Below are 21,138 nucleotides of genomic sequence, written 5' to 3' on the forward strand. Positions count from 1 at the left end.
CTCAAGTGGCAGAGTGCCAGCTTTGAGGAAAAAGCCCAAGGACAGTGCTCAGGCCCTGAGTTTAAGCCCCAGGATTGGCAAAAAAAAAAAAAAAGTTTGTGAGACTTCACCTCAACAGAAAAAAGCTGGGTACAGTAGTGTATGCCTGTCATCGCAGATGCAAAGGGAGGTAGAAATAGGAGGATCAAAGTCCAGACCCGCCCTATCATAAAGCAAGACACTATCTGAAAATAATCAGATGAAATGAGCTGGCAGCTCTAAGGCAGTCAGTCACGCCTGCCTAGTTTGACTCTGAAGTCAAACTCAGTACTCTGTAGTCAAATTTAGTACTAAAAAAATATATTTATAGAAAACATTATGGAGAGAGGAAGCCACTGTCAAGCCAGCTCCTCTGACAAGGTAGTGTGAGGTCTTTGTGATGTTCCATGTCTACCTTACTCACTAAATGAGAAAATAAATAAATGTGAAAATGAAGAGGCCCTTCCTTAGGAGACAGGGCACTTGCACAGATACCTTTAGCTCCCAAGATCAGGCTGGGCGGAGACCTCCTATGATTCTGGGAGTTTTCTCAGAGATCCAGCTATGAACCCTACTGGACACATGGTGGGTTCTGGTGCCACTCAAGAGGAGGGGGCTCTGAACGAGCTAGACTGCCATTCTCTCCAGAAAGGCCCAAGCCCACAGAGCACAGCACAAAACTGCCTCCATCCCTTTCAGAGTCAAAGTTGTCGCACCTGTCAGAAAGCAGGGCACTTTGGCTTGCATCCAGGAAACTCCTCACCTACATCCACTTTTCCTTCACTGAGGAAGACAAAAGGTAAACTAAGCAACTGAGCAGACTTCCCCTCCACACTGCAAGGGCAGTTCTCCCTTAGTATTTACCTGAAAGGCTGAGCATCCGTGAAAATGATTTATGCACTAATTTGTGTTTAAATTCATTTGTAATTGGCAACAAAATACTCTTTGTTTCAACAGTGACTTTAGATTCCTGTGTTGTATGCCAGGCAATGTCCTCATGGAATCTGAGCTACAGCACAGGCACTAAACCTGACAACAAAAAATCATAGCAGACTGCAAGGAGCCTATGGAAACAAAGCAGCATTTTAAAAAGATGAGGAGCGTGGGAGAATGGTAGCTCCTTCAGACCTGGTGGCCAGAGAAGGGCTCTGAGATGGAGTGACATGGGAACAAGCACAGGCAGATCTGGAGAAGAGCATTCATGGGCCAAGGCCGTTGGCAGCAGTGGGTCTGGCTGGTGAAGGAACAGGTAGAGCAGAGGTCAACCTTCAGATCAAACGGGACTTGGGAGCACAGAAACCGTTATCTCCCCGTAGGAAAAGCATTCCCTATCCTAATTTTACTTTTATTCTAGTTTACCATTTCATTTTTCCCCCTAAGACAGAGTGTACTGCTATGGGGATTGGCTCCACAGTCTGTGACCCTCCTAAGTGCTGGGATTATAGGTGTGAGCCATCCCAAGACCTTACCTCTCTTGTAAAAACAGAACGACTACATACTCCAAGTGTGGAAAAAATAGGAATGGAGTTCCAAATAAAAGACATTTGTTGATTAAAAAAAAGAAAGAGAGGGAGAATAGACTGTTCCGAAGCCTCTGTTCAGAGCCTCATATAGAAACCCTGGATACAGAAATAAAGTCCTGTCATTCTCATCCTCCTACACTACAGATTGTCATCTAAGCTTATCTTATATCTTCCCACATCCTGCCAGGTGACAATCACAACCCATGCTTCTAAGGGTTTCTGGGATAAAAACCCAGCTTCATATAAAATTTTCAAGTGCATTTGTCCATTTTTCTCTATAAAAATCATATGGCCTCTAGTCCATTTTTTTTTCTTGGTTAGTTCCATCACTGAACATTTTAGAAAACTTAGTCAAACATCCCTTGCCCCTTAACTTATCACCTTATGGGGAATAAAACTACCTCAGAATGAAATCTCCATAGTAGGACGATCAGAACGCACATGTCATCATTTCTTTAAGGTTTACAGCATGGAGACTGGTGCTTACTTTTTGGTTGGTTAGTCCAAGACACACTACTATCAAAGAAAAAAAATACGTGCTGTATATAACCTCTGAAACAACCATTTCTTAAAAACCACACACAAAACAATTTACCAGCTGCATATATTAAGATATTCTACTTTTTAGCTCTGATATTTTAAACCACCCACTCCACTCTAAGGATTTATAGCAGCAACAGAGGCAATCAATAAGACCGTGATGCTGGCTTCTACCTGTAATCCTAGCTACTCAGGAGGCTGAGATCTAATGGTACCAGTCCAAAACCAGCCCAGGTAAGTTCATGAGACTCTTATCTCCAACAAACTACTCAAAAAAAAAAAAAGCCAGAAGCAATGCTGCGGCCCAAGTGAGAGTACTAACCTTGAGAAGAAAGAATCTCAGGGACAGTGCCCAGTCCCTGCGCTCAAGCCCCAGAACCAGAACCCGCCCCCCAATAAAAGCTTTATAGCAGCCAGGTGCTGGTGCTCATGCCTGTAATTCTAGCTACCCAAGAAGCGGGGAAGAGGATTGAGAAGCCAAGCCAACAGAAGAGTTTGTGAGATTCTTACCTACAATTAACCAGAAAAAAAAAAGCCAGAAGTGGTGCTCAGACGGTAGAGCACCAGGGTTGAATGCAAAAGCCAAGTGAGAATGTAAGGACCACTGACTTCAAGCTCAAGTACCAGCAGCAGGAAAGAACGAAAGAAAAAGAAAGAGAAAAAGAGAGACAGAGAGAGAGAGGAGAGAGAGAGAATGAATATGGGGGGTTAGGGTGGAAGGGAGGGTGGGGAGGAAAGGAAAGGAGAAAGGAAGGCAGGCTATCGATTTTATAGCAAATTATAATCTCATGGCCCAAATATGGAAGGAGAACCATAATTGTATGGCCCATAATCCATCTTAGTTTTCTAGCTTTAACAATAGGTCTTGTTGAGTCATACCTGCCCTCACTCCCTAATGGGCAACACTACTAATAATTCTGTAAAAACTACTTCCCAAGAGGAAAAGGGGAGAGGAGAAAATTAACAAGCTGTGTCTATTTCCAGTCAATCCAGGCCATTTTCAAGACAATGTCAGGCATTACATACTTCAGATCTGTGTCAGTCCACACAAGGGCTGCATGCATTCCTCCTGCTTTCAGTGCTACTAGCAGGCTATGCAGGCAGAGGATCAAGAGACACAACCCAAGAACAAGTGCTGCTGTGGATTAAGTTCTCACAAAGGTTTTGATTCTGCTCTGCTAGAGTCTAAAAATATCCCTGCCTGCCCCGGGCCGTGATCTCACGAAGAAAACGAGACTTATCTTCCACAGAAGTGCAGCAGACACAGGCACCAGTGGCTCACATCTGTAATCCCAGCTACTCAGGATCAGTGAGGGTCAAAGCCAGGCAGAAAAGCCCATGAGATTCTTATCTCCAACTGGCCAGCCAAAAAAAGCCAGAAGAGGAGTTGTGGCTCAGGTGGTAGAATGGCAGCCTTGAATGCAAAAGCCAAGTGAGAATGGAAAGCTGAGTTCAGGGCACAGCAGCTCATACGCACACGCACACACACACACACACACAAATGCGTGCTCAAGCATGCACATGTGTATGCACATGCACAACACACACATATACAGCCACAAAGGCACAATTGCCAAGAATTAAGAGAGAACAAATAAGCATACATAAAGGTGTTTGACACCACCAGTCACTGCGGAAATAAAAACTGAATGAATCAACTGTCAAGATGAATAACAATGTAAAAAAATTAAAAAGAAAAAAAAAATAGGGGCTAGTGGTAGAGTGTTTGCCTACCATGCATGAAGCTCTGGGGTTCAATTCCTCAGTACCACATACACAAAAAAAGCCAGAAGTGTGCTGTGGCTCAAGTGGTAGAGCACTAGCCTTGAGAAAGCCCAAGGACAGTGCCCAGGCCCTGAGTTCAGGCTCCAGGACTGACAAAAAAAAAAATAAAACAAAATACTTTAAAAAAAAAGCTAAGTATGGTGGCTCACGCCCATAATCCAAGGAGGCTGAGATCTGAGGATCAAGATTCAAAGCCAGCCCAGGCACTAAAGACAGTGAGACTCTTATCTCCAATTAATCACTAGAAAATAGGAAGCGGAGCTGTGGCTTCAGGGATAGGATGGTAGCCTTGAGCTGAAGAGCGCAGGGCCAGCGCCCAGGCCCAGAGTTCAAGCCCCATGACCCACAAAATAAAACAAAACAAAAAATAAAAACAAAACAAAACAAAGCAATACTGAAGCCTGTCTAGAAAGCAAAAAATTGACTCAGTTTTCATAAAGAATTAAACATATACCCATAAAAGATCTAGCCATTGTATTTGAATTTTCCCTAGGAAAAAATAAACATTTGTTTGTACAAAACCTATAAATTAATATTTTTGCAGTTATTTGAAATAGCTCTAAAATGAAAACAACCCAGATGTCCTCCTTAGATGAATGTGTGTAGATGTATCTACACACAACAGCATACTACTGGGCAAAAAAAAGGAACATATTATCCATACATGCAACACACTGACTGAAGCTCCAGAAAAATTTTGAGTGGAAAAATAAAAGGCCAATCTCAGTAAATTGCATGTCTTATTATCCCACTTACATGATGACAAAATGATATAATAAAATTCTATACTAATAGCAAAATTATAGAGATGGGAGAAATTGTGGTGGTTGTGGGTGAGAGTCGGGTTTTATAGATTAGGTGGCTGTTACAGCCATTGCTGTGAGCATGACTGGTTCTCATGATGAAACTGTTCTGTCTGTGGATCTCCACTGAAGTGGAGGTCTCAGTAATCTACACACAGAACCAATACACTTACCAAAACAAACAAAATGAAAACAGTACATGTAAAACTAAGGAAATCTAAGCAAAAGCTGAAGATTGTATCAGCGTCCGTTTCCTGGTTGGGATATTTTCTATACTATACAAGATGTTATCACATGGCTTCTCTCATCTGTAATAATTAGTATGCTACTAGGATGTTCCTAGCAGAGGATCGCAATAGCCCCAAAGCTATGTGCATATGACCACACAGGATGAGGCTAAGCCAAATGAACTCCAGGATGAGGAAACAAGAGGTTTATCTTGGTGGTGGTGGTTGTTTTTAATGTACTATGTGAAGTTATTTCTTTGCTCTTTTGGGGTTTCTTTTCCCCTTTATGGTTTATCCCTGTTGTTGCTGTATCTATCTGGTGTACTGTATATACATTTACTTGTTTATTTGACTCAGGGAAGGGAAGGAGGAAAACAAGATGATGAGACAAAGGAACCAGTGTAACCGTGATATTCACAAGACAGTATGTTGGAAATGAACTTTACAACTTGGGAAGGTAAGTGGGAGAAAAACATGGGAAGGGGTTACAATGTTCAAGAAATAATGTATTCACTATCTTATGAATGTAACTGTAATCCCTTTATATATCACCTTGACAAGAAAATAAAATTTTTTAAAAATTAAAAAATGAATATGTGGTAAATGGAATCTCTAAAATATTACCTACAGGAACATATAATTAGTTATCTCAAAATAAGTGTTTTAAAAATTGAGTTTTCAGTCTCAAAGATAATTCAAAATACAGTTTAAAATGGTCAGCACATATTTAAAGTGCTATCTCAACTATATTTTTGTCAGCTGTCTAAAATTAACATCATAAAGACATATTCTAGAGTAAAGTGACTTGATAGGTTCATATTGACTAATTAATAAACATGGTTCTCTAACCTGCCTGTCCACATCCTTTCCAGCTATGTGGAGCATGGCTTTATACTGCTGTACTAGGCATGGTTTCACCTCAACTGGTAATGAAAAGAAACTATTTTAAGTTATTTAAATCAGCACCTGGGCATAAAGACAGTCTAGTAATGCTCATTATAAAGAGCAACTTAATTCTTTCTCTTTCCTACCCATTTCTATATAGTGTTGTGGTGTTTTCTAGATTTGCAAGTAAATCATCCAAAAAAAAAAAAAAAGTGCATTCTCAGCTGGGCATGGGAGGCTGTGCCTGTAACCTAAATTTCTTAGGAGACTGAGATCTGAGGACCATGGTTCAAAGCTGGCAGTGGAACTGTAGGTCAAGAGATGGACTGCCAACCTTGAGCAAAAAAGCTCATTTTCCTCTTCATCAGTGGCCTGGGTTCCTTGCCTCCTCAGTCTCTTCATGTATCTCTCACAGAAAGTTTGCAGAATTGTCTGGAGTCAGCACCTGAAATTCTTCCCATCCTCTGGCAAGTACTCACAGACGTTTAACTCTGATTTTTTTTTAATGCTGTGTGCTCAGGAAGCAGGGCAGTCTCTAGGCTGTCCTCCTTCTAGCGTGCCTCAAACTGTGTGTGTGCACTCCTACAACTTCGAAGGAACCCACAAGCCTCCTGGAATAAGTGAAAATCTCAGGCGTTGTGGTAATACACCTGCAGTTCCAGCAATAAGAGCACAGAACAGGGGAATCCCAGGTTCAAGGCCAGCCTGGGTTTCACAGCGAGGCTCTTATGGAAAAGAAGGGCCCATGATACGCTGGTATTTATGCCATCTAAAGAGAACTTAAGAACCACTTAGCACGTAGCCTCTGGCTTGCACCCGTAATCGTAGCAACTTGGGAGGCTGAGATCTGAGAAGCCTGGGTAAAAGCCAGCAGGAAAAGCCTCCCGACTATCAGCCCCAATAAACCAGCAAAGGGCCGGCAGCGGAGCCCAGGGCCCGGGTTCAGGCCCTGGTACACAGGTCCACACACACCCCGCACACTGGAAACTTGGCGGTGCCTTTCGGTTGAAAACGAGTCCAGCTCTCCCAGGGGAAGGACCTTGATCCTCGTTCCTGAAGACACGGTGCTCTTCGTGCAGAACCAAGTCCACAGCCAGTCTTCCGTCTTCTCCTCCACCAGCGCCGCGGGTCTAGGAACGCGCCTGGGGCCGGCGCAGCCCTCCTCCCCGGCCGCAGCCCTCCTCCCCGGCCGCAGCCCTCCTCCCCGGCCGCAGCGCCCCGGGGCCCCCTCCTCTCAGCCCCGCGCCTGCCGCGCCCCCTCTCCACACGGCCCCCCTCGGGGATGGGCCCCACGACCCCGGACGACCCCGCGCTGCAGGACACCCGAAACACGTCTGGAATCCGGATGGCTGGGGAGATGCCAGACGGCCCGGGCCAGCCAGGGGCGCCAGGCCGAGCCGGGGGCCCCGGCCGCCCGCCCGCCGGACACTCGCCCGCTCCCGGGGCGGCGGCGCGAAGGGGCGCCGGGCTCACCTGAAGGTGAGCACGCAGAGCGGGCGGTAGGACTTGTGGCTGCTGTTCTCCGCCATGCCCTTGCCCCAGAAGTCGTCGGCGAAGACGCCGCGGAGCAGCGGGGCGCCGGGCCGCACGTCGGGGTTGTTCACGATGGCCCACACGTCGTCGTGCACGAACTCGCCGCGCAGGGAGCCGGCGTGGCACAGGCAGCCGGCCCCGGCCAGCAGCGCCGCGGCTCCGGCCCCGGCCGCACTCGGCGCCAGCCCGCGGCCGGCCCGCCGGGAGGACGCGCGGTCCCCGCCGCCGCCGCCGCCGCCGCCCCGGGCTCCGGCGCTCGCCACCATCCCGCACTCGCCCGCGGCGCCGGCCTCGGCCGGGCGTCTGGCATCGTCCCCGCCCGGGGCCCGAGCTGCGCGCCGCGGCGGTCCGCAGGCGGCCTCTGGCACGGTGCGGCGACCGCTGGAGCACGCGGGCGCCCCGCGCTCTGCCGCCGCCTGCGCCGCCGCCTCGGCCCCGCCGCACATAAACAGCGGCGCCCCCGCCTCCCCGCCATCGCCGCCGCCGCCGCCGCCCGCACCGCGCACGCGCGCGCCGGCGCCACCCCCTCCCCTCCCCCCGCCCCGCCCCGACGGGGCCCGGCCCCACCTGCGCCGCCCCCAGGGCGCATGCCGCACCCACCTCCGGGCCGTGGGCGGGTCCCGCCTGGGTCGCACGGCCCCGCCTCCCGGCAGGCCGCTCCGGCCCGGGGTCCACGGAGGAAAGGCGCCTTCGCCAGGGGGCAGGCGGGCTCTGCAGCCCCTCCCCGCGACCGCGGCGTCCGGTGAGCCGCCCGGCTCTGCCGGGCCCCAGCTGGGCCGGGCTTGGGGCTCCAGGTGGCAAGGGCCTCTCCCCTGGCTTCTCGCCTGAGGATGGTGCTCTACCACTTGAGCCACCGCGTCACGTTGACTTTTGCAGGTTAGCGGCAGGAGTCTGGGATTTGTCTGCTGGACTGGGGTTTTGGTTCACAGATCTCATGCTCCAGCGCAGCTGCGATGCCAGGCGCCCGGCGGGGCTTCTTCACCCCGTTTTTCTGCACTGTTTCTGTTTTAATTTGTCTCTGGACACTGACTAAGGTCTTGATACGTGTCTCCTCCTTTTATATGTTACTTTCCTTCACCACAATTGGAAAGGAAAGTCGACAAGCGAAGTTTCTTCCTGTCTGTGGGTGGGTTTGAACCACACCTAGGTACTCAGCACACATTTTATAAAACAGTGGGGAAAGCAAGACACACAAAGAGCAACCAGAAAACGTCCGAGCTCAGATTCCTGGGCTTCCTTTCTTTCTTAATTCTTTTATACAAATTAAAATATGTAGGGGCCGGGAGTGTGGCCTAATGTTTGCCTAGCATGCAGGTTTTCCATTCCTCAGTATCACATACACAGAAAAAGCCGGAAGGGGTGCTGTGGCTCAAGGGGTAGAGTGCTAGCCTTGAGAAAGCCTAGGGACAGGACCCAAGCCCTGAATTCAAGCCCACAACTGGCAATAAATAAGTAAGTAATAAATACAAACGTTATAAAACAAGTTAGATCAATCAGGATGACTGCTTGAATTTCTCCCTGGTGAAGAAAAAGAAAAATCTCTTAATTTTTCACAACACTTGTAAATTCCCATGTTATGTTAATTACATGGAGAACCCCACACATCCAGACAGAAAAATCTAAAGTAAAAAGCCATCCTCCTGTTGTCTTTTTGTTTGTTTTTGGTGAGTTATGGGGCGCTCTTCAGCTCAAGGCTACTGCCCTAATCTTGAGCCAAGCCCTACTTCCCGTTTCCTACAGGTTAATTGGAGATAAGAGTCTTAGGTCCTTTCGTGCCCAGGCTGATTTTGAACCTTGATCCTCAGATCTCAGCCTCCTGAGTAGGTAGGATTACAGGCATGAGCTACCACACCCGGCCCCCACTTTTCTATTGTTTACTCCCAATAATCTCGAAAAAAAAAAAAAAAAAGCTGTGACCTAAGGATCATGGTTCAAAGCCAGCCTGGACAGGAAAGTCCATGAGACACTTAGCTCTAATCAACGAGCAAAGTGTAGGAAGTGGAGCCGTTGGACTAGTAGTAGAGCACCAGCTTTGAGCAAAAAACTTAAAGTACAGTGCCTAGGCCCTGATTTCAAGCTCTAGTATTGGCACTGGCAGCTAAATACACTTAGAGAGATAACAAAGTGTAATGGTCTACATTGATAGGCTAATGTATCCGTTTACCCATAATTCACAGAGGTTGTCTACGGACACTATCTCAACCCAGTGGAGGCAGTTTAATCCTAGATTTCTATAGACAGCACACTTCTTTCTCAAATTAGACTGTACTCACTGGTGCAGGAAGCACAGCCCTGCCCAACCCTCTGGTCTGAGTCATTTTCTGGTTTAGTTGAAGCAGCAGCAGAGTTGCCCAAGATAATAGAGAGTGGTGAGGACTGAGAGCCAGCCTCCAGAAAAAGAACAGAGGAGAAGAGATGAAAAGAAGCCCTCAGGGGCTCCAGGTTTCTTAGCATGGAGAGGCTAATGTTGACCTCAGGTCTTCTCAAAAATAACCAATAAGTAATTATTTTCCAGAACTATTGCCAGGTACTAGCGATTCATGCCTGTAATCCCAGATCCGCCGTAGGCTGAGGCCTGAAGATCAACATTAGAAGCTGGCCCAGGCAAACTTGTCCAAAACTCTGATCTCCAGTTGGCCAGCAAAAAGCTGGAGATAAGGGTGTGACTCTCGTGGTAGAGGATCAGGCTGGAGTGAAAAGATGAAGGGACAGTACTCAGACCTGAGTTCAAGCCCCAGCAGCAACACACACACACACACACACACACACACACACACACACACACACACACACACAGATTCAGCAAACGTAAAATTACTGTTCTTGTAGCTAGAAATGCTCATCTGCATGCCAGGCCTTCAAACTGCCTGCTTCCCCCTTGAAGTGTAAAACACTTGTCTTACCTAATAAAAGGGCCCAAAAGGAAATTAGATTTAATCCTTGTTACTTAGTCCCTCATTACTTTGAAAGGATCAGTAATTAGAAGAGTACTACCTTCTAAGACACCTTTTGTCCACACAAGAGTAATTTAAAACATAAATTATTACAGAAGAACCTCTCGAAGACTCATACAGATTAAGTTACTCAAGCAAATTAAATCGACTATATTCCTGAAAGACATCAGGACACAACTAAAAATAAATCAAGGACAAGTAAGTATTTTCATAAAACGAATGTCAAATCATTGCAGACTAAGACTCTCTGCATGGCTTAAAACACAACCTTGCTCTTAAGGGTCGAGGACTTTGATGGCGTTGGACAGAATCAGTTGAAGTAAAGGACCCTGTTAAGTCAGCTCAGCAAGAACTTCCACTCTTTATCTAACTGTCCTCAGCAACTGATGGGGTTGCTCATTCTCTACCCTCTCCCCCCAGATGGTGACTTTTTACTTTGGCCTGATTTCAGCAAGAATCATTAATAGTTCAGGGCAAACAGAGTCTTCCTTATCTCTGTTTCTCCCAGTACGAGTCCATCCACCAGGCCCTGCCCTGCTCTGGTGTTAGTTACAAAGGCTGAACTTACCAGTGGGCCCAGCCTCCCTCCCCCTAGGCAGTATCCACTGTTCCTGCTTCCACCCAGCACCTGGGCGTCACAATACCATGAGTGCTTCTTCAACATGAAGCTATGTCCTATTTGGGTATATCCTGCGTAAATGATCAACTATTACAAAGGCAGAAATTTACCAAAGGATTCATAACATGCATGAAAAGTATTTTTGTTGCCTTGTAATTCAAATAGTACGTGTGTGTGTGTGTGTGTGTGTGTGTGTGTGTGTGTGTGTGTGTGCTCGCGCCTGTGTGCTCAGGGCCTCAGCACTGTCCTTGGACATTTTTTGCTCAAGGCTAGCACTCTGCCACTTGAGCCACAGCGCCACTTCTGACTTTTTCTGAGAATGTGGTTCTGGGAATTGAACCCAGGGCTTCATGGGTGCTAGGCAAGCATGCTTCCACTAGGCCACGCTCCCAGCCCTTGCTTAGCATTTTTGTTGCTTGAGGCTGGCGCTCTACAACTTGAGTCATACTTCCACTTCCATTTCTTTTTTTTGTCGGTTTCAGGGCTTGAACTCAGTTGCCTGGGCACTATTCCTGAGCTTTTTTTGCTCAGGGCTAGTGCTCTAGCAAATTTCCAATTGTGGGGTGGTTCATTGGAGATAAGAGTCTCACAAGCTGGGTGCCAGTGGCACATGTCTGTAATTTTAGCTATTCAAGAAGCTGAGATCTGAGGATGGAGAATTGAAGCTAGCCCAGGAAGAAAAAGTCTGTGAGATTCTTATCGCCAATAAACTACTCAGAAAAATCCAGAAGTGGTACTGAGGCTCAAGTGGTAGGGCACTAGCCTTTAGCATAAAGAGATTCAGAGACAGCACCCAGGCCTTGAGTTCAAGCCTCTAGGACTGGCACAAGAGGAGGAGGAAGAAGAGGAGGCAGAATCTCATGTATTTTCCTCTTCTTGAAGAAAATATAGAATCCACTGGACACTAGTGGCTCATACCTGTTATTTTAGCTATCAGGAAGCTGAGGTCCAAGAATCAAAGTCCAAAACCAGCCCAAGCAGACAAATGTAAGAGACTACTAACCAGTAAAAAAAAACAAAAACAAAAAAAAAACAAAAACAAAAAATTGGAAGTGGAGCTGTGGCTCAAGTAGTAGGGTACCAGCCTTGATTGAAAAAGTCAAGGGAGGTAAGAAGGACCTGAGTCCCAGTCCACACACACACACAACTCTAAATGGCTTTGGGCTCCTGCTAAACCTAAAATTATTGTCAGAAAGGCAGGCAGTTTCATGGGGACCCCAAATTCCCCACAATACAGTTTTCCTTCCTTAATAGTAACAGGCTCCCTCAAAGATGTACTATTAAATACTTTTGAGATTTACAGCCAGAGAAGGTTAAAAAAAGAAACAAAACTAAAAAGCTAAATAAATAGAAAACAACAGCAGCAACTCAAGAGTCCAGACATGGAAGCTGTTGGGTTAACATCTGGCCACATGTGTGGTTGTGAGCACAGATGAGGCAGCTCAATACTAGAGCTCCTCTAGAAAACAGAACCAATAATGAAAAAAGTCTAAAAGTCTGGTTGGTCTACATAAAATATTTATTATACTCATCAATATTAAGTGTCTACGCTGTACAGTAACACATTGTTCTAATGTGCTTGATTTAAAAACCTCACGTCTTCACATTTTATTGAATTATAAAAATGATCTTCTTAAGGAATTCATCTCTCACAGATGGGCCTGAGGTCTGCTCTGCCCTTTGCCTTGGGCAGGTTCAAGTATATCTTTGTGGAGCCCAAGGTTAAAATTTAAATGGAAGATTACTTGTTCTAAGCTAACTAAGAATGACAAGAGTGTGGCAGGCTAACAGGCCAGGGCTCACTAGTCCAGGTGCAGAGCAGTCACTACTAGGGCACAGGTTTTTGCAAAAAGTAAAGAAGGCCCATCTACCTACCAAATCCTTTGGTATGAGAGGGACTCAGAGGGGGGAGCAGGAGGAAGGGAGTTGGAAAAGGGAATGAAGAAAAAAAAGAGGGAGAGGAAGAAGAAAAAGAAAACAAGAAGGAGGAGGAGGACAAAAAAGAGGAAGGAGCCGGGCACTGGTGGCCCATGCCTGTAATCCTAGCTACTTAGGAGGCTGAGATCGGAGGAGTGAAGTTCAAATCCAGCCAAGAAACAAAAGTCCATGAAACTCTTACCTCCAATTAACCACCAGAAAACCAGAAGTAGTGCTGTGGCTCAACATGGTAGAGTGCTAGCCTTGAGCTGACAAGCTCAGGGATAACACCCAGGCCAAGAGTTCAAGTCCCACGACCCAGACAAAAAAGGAGAGGAGGAAGAAGAGGAAGAGAGGGAGGGGGAGAAAGAAGAAGAAAAGGAGGAGGAAGAAGGTGGAGGAGGGGAAGTGTAAATAAATGCAGCAATAATATTAACTGGACACTATATTGAAAATGAACTACACGACTTGTGAGTGGTGATGGGAGGTAAAAAGCTGGGAGAGAGTGAGGGAAGAGGTAATGCTGTCCAAAAAGAAATGTACTTTTTTTTTGTCATGGGCCTTGAACTCAGGGCCTGGCTACTGTCCTTGAGCCATTTTTGCTCAAGGCTAGTGCTCAACCTCTTTGAGACACAATGCCATTCTGGTTTCAAGGTAGTTAGTTGGAGATAAGAGTCTCACTGAGCTTCCTGCCCAGGCTGGCTTGAAACTGCAGTACTTAGGTCTAGGATTATAGGTGTGATCCACCAGTGCCTGTCAAAATCTGTACTCTTTACATGACTTATGTCACTGTAATCTCTCTGTAGATCACTTTTATAATGAAAATAGAAAAAATAATCCGGTTGATTTTAAATACAAAGGCAAGAAGTGGGGAGGGGAGATGTAATGGAGGGAAGAAAGTAGGTGGAGGAGAAAGAAGAAATGGAGGCACTGTTGCTTGATGACACGATGGCAGGTTTCTTTGGGAGCCAAGTTGTTGTCTGCACAGTGTATCTTGAGCTTGTGATGTGACTAAATGGATAGTCTGTATTTTACTGATGTCCACATGATTCTTTTGTGGAAAGCCAGACAGATTTTTCTGGAAGACAAGTTAAAGAATGTATGACCCAGGATATCCTGATTTCAATGGCAGATGATGGGAGTGGAATCCTCCCAAGAGATGAGTTCATCTAAAGTCAGGCTCCAGGAGGTAGCGTGGGTGCAGACCCACAAAGCCAGGCCTGCTCCTAAGAACCACTTCTCACTTCAGTTGAGCTTGGGGCACAAAGGGTATAATGTTTGTTATAATTCCATGCTGGGGCTTCCATCCTATGGGCTTGTTTCGTCATTGTTTCTCTTGTTACGTGCCTGTGGCTCATGCCTATAATCCTAGATAAGCAGGAAGCTGAGATCTGAAATTGCAGTTCCAAGCCATTCCAGGCAGGAATGTCTGTGAGCCTCTTATCTCCAGTTAACCACCAAGAAGCTGAAATGACAGGTATGGCTCAAGTGGTAGAGCACAAGCCTTGAGCAGAAAAAGCCAAGTGAAAGTTTGAGGTCCTGAATTCAAGTCCCACTAATGGGCACAAAAGATAAATGAAAATAAAAATTTTATTATTTTTAAGTAGTTATACAAAGGACCATTCTGCGTTATTAAGGGAATTGGAGTACTGATTGTACTAGTTTTTTTTGGCCAAGAAAAGAAGATAAGCAATCCCCCTGAGAGAAAACAATATTTTCTATATTTTCTCTGTGTTAAGCCTTATTTCTTGGATCAGCTTTCCATATGTGAGTTTATTTGAAGAGACACAAGTGAATCCTTTTAGGACCTACTGTAGCTGACAAAACATTGAAGGCGTGGGGGGGGGATGAAAACTATTTGGGGATTTCTTTTTTCATAGTGCTATTGTAGTAGTGGTTTTAAGCCTTTGCACATCTAGTTAGATCAGAATACTGTGACCTTCCCAGCTAGACCAAAAACAAAATGCAGGCAGATTTTTGCTTCACAATCTGTTTTCCAGCCTGTTGTTAATTCCCCATTTGCTTGCTGATTTTATTTTTAATGTATTTATTTTGTGCTGGTGCTGGTCTTGAACTCAGGGTCTGGGCCCTCTCCTTTAGTTTTTTTGCTCCAGTCTGGAGCTCTCCCAGTTAAGCCACACCTCCACTTCTCCCTCTCCCTTTTTTGTTTTCGCAGTGGTTAACTGGAGATAAAAAGCCTTATGGATTTCTCTGCCTGGGCTAGCTTTGAACATCCATCCTTAGTCTCAGATGTCAGCATCCAGCAAGCTTCCCCTACCTTATATTTTGAGAGATTAGGAAGGGTGTTTCCACTTTTGGCAAAACTTTTTTGAAGAATGAGCATTACAACTAAGAAGCATGGCTGTAAAGCTGTCCCTACTGACACTCTTGCACTTATGGAGACACCTCAGTGTGACTTTGTTTTTACTTTATGATTTGTCCAAAATGCAGATAATGGCCCTGGAAAGGTGATTTCAAAAAAAAAACAAAAACCAAAGAGGACCAACCAAAGAGTTTTCCCTAAATCAGGGCAAACCACAAAAACGTTGAGAGAGAACGGGGAGGGCGGGTTCTCTAACGGCTCTCGCCTCACTTTCAAATATAGTTGATTGTTTTTAACCCAAACAGTTTTGTGCCTTTAGGTCTTTCGTGGGTGGAGAAAATGAACTTGCGCTTAGACACGATCACCCTTCCTCAGCGGCCCCGCACAGCGCGGCTCTCTGGCCTGCCCGGAGCTCACGCCTGGTCCCAGTCCACTTGAGCCTCAGCTCCTTTTTTTTTTTTTCTTTTTGTAGTTAATTGAAGATAAGTCATAAAACTTTCCTGCCCCAGGCTAGCTTTCGTGATCTACAGATCTCAGCCTCTTGATTGGCTGGGATTACTGATGGGAGCCACCAATGCCCAACTGTTCTTACACTTTTTAATGTCCTTATTGTATGTATTTATTTTAATTTTCTTTTTTAAATTTTAATTTTCTTATAAAGATGTTGTACAGAGGGATTATAGTTGAATAAGAAAGCAACAAGTACATTTCTTGTTGAACATTGCTACCTCCTCTCCTTTGTCTCCCATTTTCCCTCCTATTTTAAGTAGTTGTACAAAGAAGTTTCAACAGATCAGGGTTTTTTTTGTTGTTTTTTTTTTTTGCCAGTCATGGGCTTGAGCTCAGGGCCTGAGCACTGTCCTTGGACTTTCTCAAGGGCAGAGCTCTACCACTGGAGCCTCAGCACCATTTCTGGCTTTTTTCTATGTATGTGGTACCGAGGAATTGAACCTGGGTCTTCGTGCATGCTAAGCAAGCACTCTACCACTAGGCCAAACTCCTGGCCCCCAGGGGTTTGTTTTTGTTTTGTTTTGTTCTTTGGGAGGCTTGAAATCAAGGTCTGGGCTCTGCCCTGAACTCTTTTATTCAAGGCTAGTGCTCTACCACTTTGAGCCACAGTGCCACTTCCAGTATTCCTGTGGTTAATTGGAGATCAGAGTCTTCATGGACTTTCTGGTCTGGACTGGCTTTGAACCATGATTCTCAGAACTCAATCTCCTAAGTAGCTAGAATTTCAGGCACAAGCCACCAGCACCTGGCTCGTGAGACACATGTCTCCGACTAAGCACTCAACGGGTCAGTTTATGAGTAGAACACATTTGATCAATGTCACCTCTTCCATCACCCAGCTCCCTCTCTCCCAACCCCAACCGTCCTCTTATTTACCCGGTTCCATTTTCACATTTACATAGAATACTGTGACCGTATTCACCCACCCTTCCTCACCCCATTTGTCTCACCCTGATCCTCTTCCTATATTGGAGTATTTTAAACGCTCCGTGAGAACTTTTACCATTCTAGAAATATAATATTAGATAAATGAAAATTGCCACACAAAGACTAAGTCACCATATTAGAATGTTTCAATGGATAAAATGTACAGACAATGTGAAAATGCTATTTAAAACTATTTTAAAAGAAATTTAGGTACAAGTAAGTGTCCCCATAGATAACACTGTTTATAATTTATCATCGGTTATGATGACTGATTCCAATCCTGGAATCATCTTCTCCCAAATTAAAAATTAGTTATTGATGGATAAAGGAAGAAGCCATTTAATTTCATTTCTCTTTGTAGCAGCTGAATTTGCTTAACTACCCACACCTGTTCCTGAGCTAATTGCTTTTCTTGGCTGCAAATAATTTCTGGGCATGCTGTCCGCAGAGAAGCCAGCCTTTCCCTGCCAGCTCATCTCTCCAATGTGTTCCTGTTCTAAGGGTAAAGGAACTTCAGGCGGTGTGAGTGGGGAGGGGCCTCGGGGAGTGGGGGCCAGGGGGCGGGGCCTCGGGGAGTGGGGGCTCGGGGGCGGGGCCTCTGGGGCGGGGCCTATGGAGGGGCGGGGCCTCAGAGGGCGGGAGTGGAATGGGCTAAGTCTGTCTAGGTTAAGAGCCTGCCACATAGCAAGGTGTGCTCGGTGAAAGCTAGCCTTGATGACAAATGGCCTGGCTGATGGTGTTTCTGCCCCGCTCTTCTTCCTACGGGAAAGCTGGCAGCCGGCAGGGCTGAGGTACCTGCTTTCCGGTTTCTGATCGGGCAGACCTTCCAACCTGCATTCAGGCCCTGGCCAGCCTCGGTCCTCTGTGCTCGGTTCGGGGCCAGCTGAGGAGCCCTCGCAAGTCCTGCATTGGAGAAACATCACGCCGTGTTTCCGACTTTCCCAGTCTCCCTGTCAACATCCAATATTTTCTTGGGGGGAAAATCATAGTTTTTCTTTCCAGGATGCTGACCTTTGTCATCACATGGATTAAATTTCAAATGTTTTCCGCATGGTTGCAAAGGAATCACTAACTTACTAAATTTAGTAGCGAACGTATTTGGCTGTTTTATCGCTAATGTGCTTAATCTGCTTAAATCATTTAAAAATTGTTCTTTGTGAAGTTGAGTATATGTTGTCATAAAAAGAAAAATTTTCCCAGGATAGTCTTTTTGTAGGATTTTCAAGGAAGTTTGGCACATTTTTTTATTCCTTCAAAATTGCCAAGTGGGAATGAATTTCCTTTGTTCCATCTGCAGCAAATTCAAAGGTAGAAGAGGTAGTGAACCAATCTCCGGATAGTATTCCCTGGAACAAGCAGGATACCCTGGGCACAAGGGAGGTCCCGTAATAGAACCTGATCATCCAATCAGCTCTTCCTTGAAGATACCCAGAAGACCAGGCTGGACAACACCAACAATGAACATTATTAGATCATTAACAATACAGAAATGTGACGGGAAGATGCAGCTCAAGCCAACTACTCGGGGCTTCCATGACACCAGGGGTGAGTGAGAGGCAGCAGGACATAGAGAGTATCCAAGAATGGAGAAGACAGAATATTTGGGATGTAAGGTCCACCAGGAATGGGTCTCCTGATATAGTATGTAGTGGCCTCCGTTGGTCAGTTCTCCCTACTGCATGAATGAACAAAGTCTGTCAGCTCCCAAAAGTTTGCACTTCTAGGGGTTATAACCCATTGTTTTAGATCTGTGGTGACACATATGATGGAATGAATAGTACAGCAAAACTGCTTACCACATGGCCAGAAACAGAGGGAAGATAGGACCTCAAAATCCCCTTTGAGATCACCCCAATAACCTAACTGCCTCTTACTAAGCTCCACCTCTTACTCTGTCTACTGACAGCACCAGCCTGCAAAACAGCCCTGGGCCTCTGATGGACATTCAGATCCTAACTATAACTGAATGGGAACCTGAAAAATGATGCAGTGGTGGTAAAGAGGAATGAAAAGTTACCTTCCACTTTCATTGCTTCTAGGAATCTAGACAATCTCAGCACAGGTAAAAGACAAACTTCATTAACAAGGAAGAGTTTTCCACTAAAAGATCAGCACTAAAGGAAATCTAAAGGGTAGTCATACAACATGATTGAAGAAAAAAAAAAAAGATTCCAGAGCTAAGAGTTTGGCCTAGTGGTGGAGTGCTTACCTAACATGCATGAAGTCTTAGGTTTGATTCCTTTGTACCAAATACACAGAAAAAGCCAGAAGTGGCACTGTGGCTCAAGTGGTACAGTGCTAGCCTTGAGATGAAGAGCTCAGGAACAGCACCCAGGCCCAGAGTTCAAGCCCCACTAATGACAAAAACAAACAAACAAAAATATATATGGTCACAAATTGTTACTGTATCTGACTTTGTTACCTGATATAATGTATATACATTTACTTGTTTATTTGAAATAGGAATGGGAAGGGAGGAAAACAAGATGATTGGGAGGAGGTGAGGGGAGGGAAATGAGTACAAAAACATGAGAAGGGATATCAATGTGTGAGAAGTAATTCAACTTCTACCTGGCGAATGTAACTGTAATCCCTCTATACATTACCATGACAATAAAAAATATTATATATATATACATATATATGGTCAAAAAAAGATTCCAGCCAGGCAAGGTGGCATACACCTGTAATCCTAGCTACTCAGGAGGATGAGATCTGAGGATCAAGGTTCAATGCCAGCCTAGGTACAAAAGGAGCTGAGACTTTTATCTCCAATTAACTTCCAGAAAACAGGAAGTGGGGGTTGGCTCAAGGGTAGGGTGGTAGCCTTGAGCTGAAGAGCTCAGGCTGAGTTCAAGCCCCATGGCCCACAAAAACAAACAAAACAAAAAGATTCCATGTAAAAGTATACAGACATAAGAAGTAATAAAAGTTAACTAGTACATATGATCATCTATCATGAGATGTAGGTAGAAGTAGCCTGTTTACCAATCTATGCAGACAGAATGAAGATTACCAATTGCCAGAAGCAGGGCTATTAGTGATTGCTAGTAAGTAAAGATTTCTTTCTACAACAATTTTTTTCTTTTTTTTAATTTTTTATTAAAGAATTTATTAACATTGATTTTTACATCATATTTCAAATGACATGTTTAACAAACAAGTATTCAAGAAGGGAATCTCTATATACAATTACTGGCACTTAGATTTTAGAACATAATTAAAATTAGGCTGAGGGTTTGTATGTCATAGATATATGTTAATCTATGTAATAAAACATTATGTCGGGCTGGGAGTTTGGCCTAGTGGTAGAGTGCTTGCCTAGCATACACAAAGACCTGGGTTCAATTCTTCAGTACCACATACATAGAAAAAAGCTGGAAGTGGTGCTGAGGCTCAAGTGGTAGAGCTCTAGCCTTGAGAAAGTCCAAGGACAGTGCTCAGGCCCTGAGCTCAAGCCCAGGACTGGCAAAAAAAAAAAAAAGCCATTATGTCTATAGAGTAGCAAGTTTTTATGTCTATGTAGTTGTGTTTATGTTTCCAATACCATGTCCTTGCATTGGGTATGCAAATATTGAGTCCTCTCTCTTGTACTGTTTGGATCTAATAGCCACATATTAAGGATACCATGTGCCTTTTGTTCCTTAGGTCTTGACTTGTCTCACTCAACATGATTCACTCTAGATTCATCCACTTCCCTGCAAATGCCATTATTTTATCTTGTCTGTTGGCTCTGTAGAATTCCATTGTGTATATACACTACATTTTCTGTATCCATTCATCTGCAGTAGGGCATCTGGATTGTTTCTATTGCCTGGCTATTGTGAATAGTGCAGAGATAAACATAGCTGAGCAAGTGTCCTTTTCATATCTTGGGTTATGGTGTTCAGGACAGATGCCCAGAAGTGGTATGGCAGGATCGTAGGGAAAGTCAATTTTCAGTTCTTTAAGGAACCTCCAGATTTCTTTTCAGAGTGGCTGAACTAGTTTACATTCCCACCAGCAGTGTAGTAGGGTTCCCTTTTCTCCACAACCCCACCAGAATCCGTCATTGTCTGAGTTCAAAATCTTGGCCATTCTTGTTGGGGTAAGGCAGTATCTTAGGGTTGTTTTTATTTGCATTTCCTTTATGACCATGGATGATGAACATTTTCTCATATGCTTTTCTGCCATTTTAATCTCTTCTTTTGATAAGTCTCTCTTTAGTTCCCTTGCCCATTTGGTGAATGGTTTGTTGGGTTTGGGGGGGATTAGTTTATTGAGTTCCCTGTAGATACTGGATATCAAGCATTTGTCTCTACAATGATTTTTGAAAGTTTAAATTTTTCCAGGCATGGTGGCTCATGCCTGTAATCCTAGCTATATGGGAGGCTGAGATCTGAAGATCTGTTGGGAGCCAGAGTGGAATCAAACTGTACCTTGACTTGCATCAGATGATGGCTATATTGTCTTATTGCTTTCTGGCCCTATTCTATGTAAATGACCTGAGAATTACCATATGAATGTAACACCTGGAGGTTCCCTGGGAGAGGAGGAGGGAAGAAGGGGGAGTGGAAAATAAACGCGGCAGTCTC

At 45.0% G+C, this 21,138-nt stretch overlaps 1 protein-coding gene and 1 long non-coding RNA gene across 3 annotated transcripts in view; one reads left to right on the forward strand and one right to left on the reverse strand.

Moving 5' to 3' along the window:
• The window catches only part of Tmtc1 (transmembrane O-mannosyltransferase targeting cadherins 1), a 123,254-nt gene extending 115,674 nt beyond the window's left edge, over window positions 1–7,580 (reverse strand). The window contains exon 1 of the mRNA XM_090319239.1: window positions 7,255–7,580. Within this exon, the coding sequence (XP_090175365.1) occupies window positions 7,255–7,580 (326 nt within the window). The remainder of the gene's footprint in view (window positions 1–7,254) is intronic.
• Window positions 7,581–15,469: 7,889 nt separating this feature from the next.
• LOC150066236 (uncharacterized) lies at window positions 15,470–18,114 on the forward strand. Of its 2 annotated transcripts, none has more exons than XR_016539048.1 (3): window positions 15,470–15,738; window positions 16,926–17,066; window positions 17,862–18,114. It is a non-coding gene; the product is annotated as an uncharacterized LOC150066236 (long non-coding RNA). The 2 variants fall into 2 exon arrangements; XR_016539049.1 differs by lacking the exon at window positions 17,862–18,114 and adding an exon at window positions 17,335–17,545.
• The last annotated feature ends 3,024 nt before the right edge of the window (window positions 18,115–21,138 follow it).

This window comes from Megascapheus bottae, chromosome 2, assembly GCF_031878675.1.
Source record: "Megascapheus bottae isolate mThoBot1 chromosome 2, mThoBot2.hap1, whole genome shotgun sequence".
Lineage (NCBI taxonomy): Eukaryota > Metazoa > Chordata > Mammalia > Rodentia > Geomyidae > Megascapheus > Megascapheus bottae.